Here is a 12,195-nt window from a genome sequence, read left to right as displayed (position 1 = left end):
TGACTATAAATAACTCAATATTTAATATGGGCTTTTTGTTTGTGTATATAAATGATTGAGATAGTGGATACTCCTATAACATTTTAGTGTAATAATATTATACTTTTAACCATAATAATATTCAATTTCAACTTTAAACCAACTTTTATGTTGAACATTGAAGTAATCGTATTGATCTAAACAGTAGTGACAAGGACAAAAAAATTTTTTGTTATTTTAATTAAATCGAATAATTTAATACCTATTAAATTAATATAATATAATAATATCTATAATTATTAGTTAGAATAAAAATTACAAAGTAGCTTATACATTTGATATTACAGAATATTTAGAATATTATTTTGATGATTATCGATTAGTTATAAGTTTATAAAACTCATGAAGTCATGACTTATTTTATATAATTTATAAGTGGGATAAAATTACGTTTAGGTTACCACTAACATATGACATAGATATATCATTAATAATTAAAATAATACATAAAGCAAAATTGTGGTTGAAAATTTGTTGGTAATAATATAATACAAATAATACATATTATATTAATGTATAGTATTACACTACTAAAAAATGTAAATTGACAATTTTTCTCGGTGTTATTTATCATCAATTCGTTAGCATTATTCAACTGCATTGATAACAACAATATTATTTTCGATCTTAAATTCATCGAAGTCCAATTACAACTATACATCCCAAAATGGACGGATTCCATCTGCAAAAAGTATTGGATTTATAGATCAACTAAATCATTGTTTAACAACATTAACAACGTTATTTTATTATTAATGTGTTCTAGTAAATAGCAAAGGAAAAATAAAACAATTATCATGTAAACAAATGCTGTTATCAACTTGATTACACTGAGAATTGGTATAGATTCTGATGACGTCAATATCTATAATATAGACGAAAAGACGCAATAATAAGTTATCAACACGGTATATTGGATTTACAGATATTCACAGGGGTGGATCTAAGCAATTCAGGAGTGGTAAAACGCCATGACCACAGTAGATACTTTTTTGTTCAGTAAAAAATTATGCTTTTTATTATTTTTTATGTCAGATAAACATAGCACACTCTATAATATAAAGATCCACCCCTGTTATACATTGTCAATAAGTCTACTTTTTTTTTACCACAACTGATTCATATGTTAAAATTATGATAGACCCCGAATTTATTATTACAGTTGTTAAAATAATAATCTTAAACGTAGAATAAAATAATTTTAACTAATTTCAACAAAGTTTTCATGACATATTATAATAAATAAAAAAAAAACACGTAAAAAATGTCTTATAATTGGTTCTACAATGTTTAGACTAATAGGTACTAACGCGAAAAGTTTTTATTGATCCGTCATAATTGATACTAAATCATCAAAACAGTCATTCACATTAAAATCATTTTTGTTTTCTGAAAATATACAATTAAAATGCATCACAATTAGTTTCTAGCTTATGTTATTTATTCATCGCATGATAAAGTTATCCAGTCAAACCTCTCACTCGGGTTCGTGGTGGCAAATAAAACTTGTTTTATCTATCGACTTACCATTATTATTTTTTGAATTCAATTTAATGTTGACATTTTCGTAAGCTCTTTTTATCATCTCATACTGAGTAATCATAACATAGCAGACAGAAACAAAGAAGGCATCAATCATTACGGATACGTATACCATAAACGGTGCAAAAGATGATTCCATAATAAAAAATATAACATAATTATTATTATAGTCGTTTATGGTCACCGGGAACCGAAGGTTGAACATATTCTCAAGGCGTCGATTTGATTGGTTTGCGTCTTCTCCTTGTAATAAATTCAGAATTAAAGGATACAAAGTCCATTCGATAGCATTTATAAACACAAGAACACACGTGATATTTGTAATTTTTATTGATTTTTTGCGATAGTTATGGAGAATTCCTATATGTGTTTGGCAGTGTGTGCTCGTTAGAAAATTTATATCAGTAACACGGAGCAAATCCCAAATGTTATTTGCTTTGTATAAAAATACAATTATTTTAATGAAACACAGAGAAATATTCAAGCAGAAGAACATTATCTGTATATGAAAGACGACGACTGTGACACCTTCCGTCTCAGTAAAATAACCCAACAATGCATAAATTACTATACAACTAAGAACGCTGTTTATGAAATACCAAGCTAAATAGGTAAACGTTGACATTGCAAACTTTTCTTGTTTTTGGATCAAATAGATGAAAAAATCGAAATAGCTTAAACAATTTCAAGTTTATAGGAAACTTCCTTTGGTTCCAATAAGCTTATATCAAACGTCATTTTCGTACAGCTTTGATCTAAAAATTAATATTAAACATTTTCTATTTAATGTTAATTTATATATTACCTATAAAATAAATCAAATATAGTTATGAAGAATTTCTATATGTTATCTAACACTGACTATCGGTAGGTCGATATATAAATTAAATATTCATTAAATTGAACGAAAAAATGTTATATTGTATAAATATTTTATACTATATCAATCATTAAACATTCAATGACAAGTAATAAGAATTAAAATATGTATAACTAGTGCATGTTTATCGTGAAAACAATCACGAGAAAATTAAAAAGTTGTCATCACCTTAAACCGATATTGGTATTTATTACAAAAATAATAATCATTATATAATAATTAAATTAGAAATTTAATATGATATTTGTGATAGTATTATTCGTTCTTCGAGTATCAATAAACCATAAACATAATATTATAATATATTACGTTACACCTTACACTTAATCCCGTTATAATTATAACCTATAGTAGAACAAAGAATAAAAAATATACATTTTAGAGGTCTATAAAATGTATCCTATATAATTATGTGTTTTAAAATTGTATAGTTTATATAAAACGATTGCGTACAAAAGTAAATATTTGTATTTCTATAAATTGTGTTTTTTAATAAACATCTTATGTTTCTATTTACATTGTAGTATACAAACATTGAATATTAAGATTGTACTCTAAGAAATCAATAAAAAAGATACGTTTACTTTATTTTTAACAAATATATAACAACAAATAAACATTGTAATCAAGTTGATATCAGCATTTGGATACATGTTAATTGTTTTATTTTCCTTTGCTATTTAATAGAACGCATTAATAATAAAGTAACGTTAATGCTGTTAAACTCTAATTTAGTTGGTTTATAAATACTATTTTTTTACAGATGGAATCCGTTCATTTTGGGATGTATAGTTGTAATTGGACTTCGATGAATTTAAGATCGAAAACAATATTGTTGTTAGGTATCAATGCAGTTGAATAATGCTAACGAATTTATGATTTAACTAACACCAAGAAAAATTGTCAATCTACAATTATTTAAAAGCATAATATTAACACTAAATTATATATTATAATATATTATCACTTAATATCACTAGTTTGAATAAATTAAAAAATAATATGTTTTTAATTTCAGGTAATTGCTACGTGCCCTGATATCCCATACATAATACATAATAGGGATATTGAGACGTAGGCATAAGTATTAGAATGACGATCAGTAATATATCGGGATAATACGACGTAGAAATAAGCAGTCTACCAAATAATTAGAGTAGAGTAGCCAACGTACCGAAACGGTATTGCACTAGGCCTAAGAAACAATAATAATAAAAACATTAAAAACCGCATTAACTTTAACCCTCTGCGATAGGAGACGCGCCCCACGATGTATTAACCTAACCCAACCACAAGAATATATTATAAAAACTATATAATTATATTGATAGTCATCGGACGTCTTATTGGAAATAAGTGCCACCTGATATGCGTAATTGCATGAGAATGAATGACGAACTTAGGAATAGGCCAGAAGGGACATGAGTAGTAAGTCGGGGGACAGTGACTATATAAGGGGGCTCTGGAGAGAACTCCGGCAGACGTGATTTACCAGGGTCGGCGCAAGCACCTTCACGTCAGTCTACATCAGAATTTTGTCATTTGGACTTAGAATATTTTCAATTAAAAAACTGGTTGTTTTCGAGAACCAGTTATTGGCCCACTACATAATCGTCACATGCTATAACGTTCTATCAACTAAGTTGAATACACAATCTAAATAAAAATATAGACAAATGATATATTAACATCAACAAAATTTCAACCATAATTTTGATTTGTTTATTATTTTAAATATTAACGATATATTTTTGTTCTGTGTTAGTTGTGATCTAAACATAATTATTATTGTAATGAGCTACGGGTATTTCGCATTTAATGCGGTATATGTGTTTTTTGTCTATTATGTAAATAAATAAGTATATAATATTATATTATTGTCGTGAATCATAACGAATATACAAAAACTGTTATAATACACAGCGTCAACTCTTGCTATGATTTGCGAGGCCTCGAGCAATTCATAAATAACAGTATCCAAAGGCACACTTCCGATGTCTAAAACGTTATAACCAGTGGTCTCGGTCGTTTGTTAATCCATCTTTATTTATTAATTTGAAGTCGAATCTTAGTTGTATTCATTAAACTTTCAAAATATGTCGGAAGAATTTTGTAAGTTTGAGAAATTATCAAATAAAAACCATAGTATTACACGATAACACGCACTAGCAATACAAATATTAATATTTAAATCCTTATTTTTTTTTTTCATATTTTAATGCTTAATATATTATGACATAAATATACACTATAATATTTTCTTTCCGAATTCATTGTAAGAACGACATTTTTCAATTTATAAATCCACCTACTGATAGTTATTCTTAGAAACTTCAAATATACCTTTTAGTATCAGTAAGGTCACTGAACAACGAACAACGTACCAATGAGCTACTCGAGATTAATAATCGATTTTCGTTTTAAGCTCCTTATCAAATCACGTTTTATCGTCAAAAATATTTTTTTGATAATATAATTAAATTAAAGTTTACAAATATTGAATATATATTTAACTCTAGGAAATCATTTAAAGAATAAGGTATGTTTAAATTATTTTAATCAAACATATTACATTAAAATCACGATTGTAATATTACTTGTATAATTATACTATATTTGAGCTTGCAAATTTACAAATTTAAAAACCGATTTGTTTGTAAATAGATAATCATTGCAATAACGGATCTACACAAACAGAGTGAGTATAATAATATGCTATTGTACTTTATTATCATTTTCAATATTATTAATCTCTTAGAAATTCAGTGTACCGATTGGTGTGTGAACTGATAATATCCGTTAGTTTATATTCTATAATGAGTGTTCTAAAATTTTCTGGCGATGTCAATAGGATTGTGAAGATTTTAGAGACTATTCTTTCTATAAAGAGTCGCTGTGTATCATGATGTAGTTGTGGTTGATATCTGCAATAATATTGTATTGAATGTATTTGAGAATAACCAGTACTTCGGCCAGTGACGCAACTACGGGGGTACTAGGGGGTAGGGGGTGCTGAAGCACTCCCAAGTTCCACGTCTTAGTAATTTCAAATATCTATAGTTTTCACAATGTAGTTTATTCTATGATTTTATGTCATAAAGTAGGTATGCAAATATTTTTAAAAAACCTGAAAACATGCGAAAATATGTACATTAAAATTTAATTTTTGAACTCGTTAGATTGTGATTTGTTATCTCATCCAGCAACTTTTTGATGCACCCAGTAAAAAAATGCGAATGCATGAACTTCCAGGCTTGGAAATTTTGGATTCACAAGACCTCTTGTATAATTTGATCTAGAATTATATAACTGTTGAGCATACTATCCGTAAATCGCGAACAATGATTATTATTGTAACGATTGTATCACGAAGCTGTGAGTAATTTGCGTGTACCATCGATGTTTTTGTGTCCTTCCTATTATATAACCACTTACGCACATAATATAATGTGTCATAAGGAACATAGAAATTCTGACATTATATACAATGCCAACTCTATGATTTGCGAGGCCCTATGCAATTTATAAACGCAAGGCACCTGTTTTTGTATGGAATGAAAAATAATATATTATATACGTAACTATCCGCCGAATTGCGGTAAACACAATACAATCATTCGATCAGATGCATTATAATATGTTTTAATAATTAAACTTTAATTGAATTTATTTATTAGACACGCTCGAGTATTAGTACAATAAATATAATTCATACTACTTGATATACTTCGTTATTGTTGTTATTAAACAGATTATGCCGAATTATGTTTAGGCTACATAGGTAAGGAGTACACCGTCTCCATGGGTATCGAAAATAAAAACAAATACATATTTTCTCATATGATGAAATAACACACTTCTTTCACGCGCCTCGAACCAGTGCTGGTGAACACCCATTTATTCATGTCTGTATTAGTGTATTGAATAATAGTATTTTGATTTTGTTGTCGATGAGAATATAATGATATTCCATTACACCTTATACACAAGTCTTAATGTTTGCCTATACTTTACACCTGCAGTAGTTGAATGGTTATGGATTTCGATGTATATTGCCATAAAAATATCACTGACAAAAAAAATATACAATCGTATATTTACGAATTATTAAACATAGAGATATTTTATTTCGAGAAAAAACATTAAACGATATAGATGAGTATTAAATTCACACGAATGTGAGTCGATAACGTTAGCAATATAACTGCGGTATACAATAATAATTAAGTAAACTAATAAAATTAATACTTATTATATTATCGTATATTTAGGTTATACGTATAAATAATATAATATTTTTTATAGACAAATTAAAAATACACTAAATGAATGGTTATTTATTATAATATTTAGTTTATTCAAATTAAATATTATATGATTTATATGATATACAAATAACTAATATTTTTAAATTATTAAGCTTTAGTATACTTAATCAGTTTAATATTGATTAAAACAATAATTAAATTCCATGTTTTATGTTTAATCTTTAATTAATTAAGTTGGTAAAATACGATTGAGAGCGGAATTTTAAATATAAACAAGTTATGATTGTTACTAGACTAGACCCACAATTAATATTTACCTTTTCTGATTATGAAACACATTTATTGAACAATTGATTTAATACTAAAGGTAGGTAATTAGTTATATTGTTAATATTTAATTATTATAAGAAAAAAGTTTTTACGAATTTCTAACTAAAAATAGTTTGCAGTTTTATTCGATTTCGACGAATTTTGTCAAAATTCTAGCTACAAAGCGTATGAAAAAAACTTTGGATATTTTTTTTTTTAATATTTTTACACAGATATAATGAAGTACTTACTTTCTTTAGTGTTACTTAAAAACATAAAAACATTTAAAATCCATTTCTTACATTATCTAAAAAAGAGAATAAGGAATTAAATTATGTTTTTAAAAGTGAAATCGGACTTTAGGTACTGAGTGAATTTTTTTTTCGCTTATTGGTCTAAACGCACGAAAAAACGAACCACTTACAACAGCTTTAATATATTTAATTATGTAAAATATTTTATTTTCTAATGATTGAGTTGCATTATTTTAGGAGTTATTTTTGTGCTGTAAATCAAAACATAAATTACTAGTCAGTTAAATAGTATATTCCACATTTTCCAACATAAATATATCAAATTATTTTCTCCATTCAACAGTAATCAGACATGCCATAATAACGTTACTGCGTTGATGTTCACTACTATATGTAGGTATAAAATTTTAACAGATTCAAAGAAAGAATAATAGTTAGACAAAAGTCATATTAAATTTTGAATTGTAATTTTAAATTAGGTCCGTTCCTTTTTCAATAAATAAACATACACTGTGTTAAAATGTGAACAGCTGTTAATTTTTCTCAGTTCAAATGTTAAATCCGTATTAGCTAGATGGATATAAATATTTTAATCCATATTCTTATGGCTTAGAAGTTTTTATGATTAATATATAACATAGAAGGATGTACAAAAGGTGGGCCGAATCCGATTGTAAAATACTTATTACATGTTAAAAAAAAATACGGAACTTCCCTTTGAAACATTTTTCTGGGTACACCCCCAATGACATAAATATTTAATATATCATTTTCTGTTCATACTCGTTGTATGTATGCCATTTCCAATTCCAATACATACCTGTTGATAGCTATATTGTTAGAAACTCTAAAATACATCTTTTAGTATCTGTATGAACACTGAACAATGAACAAGTTACCAACGAACTAATCCAGATAATAATTGGCTACCATTGTGTGTTACTTATTAAAACTTTACTAACATTGAATATCATTTTATACTTTGAAAAATCATTTAGTAAATAAGCTAAAGACTTAAGGTTAAACTATTTTTATCAAAAATATTACAGTAAAATCACTAGTTATAGTAATATTTGTAAGGTATAATATTTGAGCTTATAATACATTACATAGACATATTTGTAAATAGTTAATCTCTGCAGCAACGGATTTAAACAAACAAAGTGAGTATAATAATGTCATTGTACCTAAACAATTTTTTCGATCTCATTAATCTCCTAGATAGTACGTGTTAATCTAAGTAGTGACAGAAGTCTTCAATATAAAAATTTGCTCCTTACAAATAAACAATACAAGCTATAATATTATATAGACCTACTTTGTTGATTTTGTGAGATATTTCAAAATATTTGGTATTTTTTAACACTATTTTTTAGCATAATATATTCAAATTATGAAGAATTTAATATATTAAATATTGAACGTTCTGATGATCTACTTATTGGGTTGAATAATAAATTTCAGTAATTATTTTTTGTGATGTAATTCAATATATAAATTACTATAGTTTAAAAAATATTAAAAATAATATATTTCACATTGTTTAACATCAATATCAAATTATTTTTTACATTCTATTGTAATAAACATGTCATATTCACTTAGGTTAACAGGTATCTATTTCATGAAATTTTAAATTTTTTGAAAATGAAAAATACAAAAATATTCCACTACTACTTGTACATGGTTACATAGGGTCATTTGTTCTTTTTTATTATAAAAATAAGTTAGGTAGGTAGGTAGAAAATATGAATTTCATACATTTACAATCATATCTAGTATAATAAACGTAGTATACTAAATTTAATTATTTTATAAGTACTGAATAAATTAATAGTAACAACACAATATTTCATTTTAATTTTTAGATCGAATCTGTAAGAACATGTCATTTGATATAACCGATATGGAGCCCAACGAAGTTTCAATAAACTTGAAATTATTTCAACAATTTCGTTTTTTTCATCTTTTTAATCCAAAAACTAAAAAATTTTGCAATTTCAACGTGTACCATCTAGCATTGTACATCATAAATTGCGTCATTGGTTGTACAATAATTATCGGATTGATGAGTTATTTTACTCTAGAAGATGATACATTAAATATTGCTGATGATGTACAGTCAATGTTTTGTTGTTTACTTTATATTGTATGTTTAATTAAAATGACTTCAATAACTTATAAAGCGAATATCATTTGGAAATTACTCCATGTAACTAGTATACGTTTTTTGACGAGCACTCAGTGTCAAAAACATGTTGGAATTCTCAAAAAATATCGTCAAAGATCAATAAAAATTACAAATTATATAAGTGTATTTTCAATTATAACTACCATCCAATGGTGCTTTTTTCCTCTAGCGCTGATGTTATTACAAAAAGAAGACGCAAACCAATCAAATCGACGCTTTGAGAATATTTTCAACTTTCGCTTCCCAGTAACCACTGTTTACTATAATAATAATTATTTCATATTTTATTTTATAGAGGTATCTATTATAATGATTCTGTTATACACTCATATATTGAGCGATATCTTTTTTATTTCTCTCTGCTATGTTATGATTGCTCAATTTAAGATGATCAAAAGGGCTTACGAAAACGTCAACAGTGAACTAAATTCCGAAAATAATAGTGGTGAGATAATAGAAATAACAATTTTTATAATTTTCACTGTTATGCCGAATAAGTAGTTTGTTTGTATAATTTTTTTACACAGGAAAGAAATAATAAAATGTATTAACTAATTGTTATGGATTTGAATTGTATATTTTCAGAAAACAAAAATGATAATAATGTGAATGATTGTTTTGATGATTTAGTATCAATTATGGAGGATCAACAAAAACAAATCGCGTTAGTGCTTATAAATTAAAAGTTTTAGAATATGTTATAACACATTTATTTTATGACCATTTTTAATTTTTATTATGTCACTAATAACCAGTTGAAATAAATTTATCGATACTTTTTGTATAAATATTTTATTTTTTATTTTTCAGGATGTTAAAATTATTTCATATTACGTATAAATTTATAATTTTATCAAATGTTGTATCATATTCGGGTTCCATCATTATTCTAACATATGCATTTGCCGTGGTAATAAAAATTTAATAGATCAAATTAAAATGTGTAACCAGGGCTGGATCTATATGATTATTTTATAGCGGATGATGCGGTTTTTATTTATTCATATTTTTATCAAACAGACACAATTTGATAATAAATAGTATAATTTCTTGCTGGACAAAAACAAATATTAACAAGAGCAAACGAGGCAAGAATGTTGTTTTACATGTTTGTCGTTAAAGTGCTATAGTATCATTCTCGTGGTCCACCCCTGTGAATGTCTATGGATAAATATATATATATTTATTTTATGAATATTTTTAAAAGATTATTACGTATTTACGTTTATATAGATTTTTACGTCATCCGAATCGTTACCAATGTTTAGTACAATCAGATTGATATCATCATTTGGAAACGTTATTGTTGTTTTACTTATCTTTTGTCATTTGTTGGAACGCATTAATAATAATGTAATATCAATGTCATTGAAATCTGATCGAGCTGGTTTATCAATTCATTTTTTTTTTTTTTTTTTGTAGATGAAATTCGTTCATTTTGGGATGTATAGTAGTAATTGGACTTCGATGAATTTAAGATCGAAAAAAATGTTGTTGTTATCAATGCAGTTGAATAATGCTAACGAACTGATGATTAAAATAACACCGAAAAAAATTGTCGATCCGCAATTTTTTAGTAGTGTAATATTAATATTTATTGAATATTTTATATTTTATTTTATTTTCACGCTATATTGCATATGCCAGTTACAATTACAGGTTACACAGTTAAAAATCGTTAAGCGTAAGATGCTAATAAGAGTTTAATATTAAATGAATATGTGAGTTGAAGGGTAGAACAACTTCAGCAAAATTAAATGACGCGACATGTCGCAATATTTAGTACAAGTCTGACCTGTGGTAACCAATTATAAGAACAGTTAACGTTAGTCTGTACTGTGTGTAGAAAAATGCAGTCATTGGTACTCGGTAGTGTGTATTTTCATGTCGAACTTTGGGAAAGGATAGTTGAGACTACTGAGGCACATATATGTTTATATTATAATTTAATACAATAACATAAAGTCGAATAAATTAAAAATAATTTCTTTATTTCAGGTGATAATCACATGCTATAACATTCTCTCAGCTATGTTGAATATAAGTTCTAAATAAAAAGAAAATGAAGTAATATATCAACAAAATTTCAACATTAATTTCGATTTATTTAATTACTTTAATTATTAATAATGATAGTTTATTTAATTATTGTCAATGATTTAACTATGTTAGACGCATTTTGAATGTAATCCTGTCTCACGTATTCACCATAATATAACATGAAAGTTGTAACTATCCACCTAATTGTTGAACACAAAAAGCGATCATTCGATTTGCTGCAATGTATAGTTTAATTGAACTACGTGTAATACGCATTTATCACACTAATAAACCTATAGTTATTAAATATACACGATGTATTTACCATATTTGCACCACACCCGACGGCCGTAAGCGTTACCCGCTCTTCGCGTATTTTGAATGTCATCATATCCGAGAGCTGTAGATTCATTACTTTAAGATGATGTCCCAATGATCTAGTACAGAGGTTTCCTTTTGAATTATATAACTATTGACGCATTGAACGTGTACGAAAATTGTAAACAATAATTACTATTGTAACGATAGTATCACGGAGCTGCGGGTAATTCGCGTGTATCGGCGATATTTTTGTTTCCTATTCCTATTCTATGACTACATCAGTGCTTGAATTGTGGGTGAACGTGGGGGGGACAGAGTCTTTATTATCTTTTTTTTTTTTTTTAGAACGGA

The 12,195-nt window shown here is 26.7% G+C and overlaps 1 protein-coding gene and 1 pseudogene across 1 annotated transcript; one reads left to right on the top strand and one right to left on the bottom strand.

Annotated features, from left to right (window-relative positions):
- Positions 1-431: 431 nt before the first annotated feature.
- Positions 432-3,239, bottom strand: LOC113555222 (annotated as a pseudogene).
- Positions 3,240-4,934: 1,695 nt separating this feature from the next.
- Positions 4,935-11,538, top strand: LOC113554633. Its single transcript, XM_026958557.1, has 8 exons — positions 4,935-5,000; positions 5,126-5,159; positions 9,161-9,928; positions 10,069-10,147; positions 10,294-10,393; positions 10,717-10,836; positions 10,906-11,064; positions 11,482-11,538. The coding sequence occupies exons 3-8, from the start codon at positions 9,178-9,180 to the stop codon at positions 11,536-11,538; spliced, it is 1,266 nt and encodes a 421-aa protein (XP_026814358.1). The 5' UTR covers positions 4,935-5,000; positions 5,126-5,159; positions 9,161-9,177.
- Positions 11,539-12,195: the final 657 nt, after the last annotated feature.

The sequence above is a fragment of the Rhopalosiphum maidis genome, chromosome 2 (genome assembly GCF_003676215.2).
Source record: "Rhopalosiphum maidis isolate BTI-1 chromosome 2, ASM367621v3, whole genome shotgun sequence".
Classification (NCBI taxonomy): domain Eukaryota; kingdom Metazoa; phylum Arthropoda; class Insecta; order Hemiptera; family Aphididae; genus Rhopalosiphum; species Rhopalosiphum maidis.
Note: the sequence above shows the minus strand (reverse complement) of the source record. Positions and strands in the feature narration are given on the sequence as shown.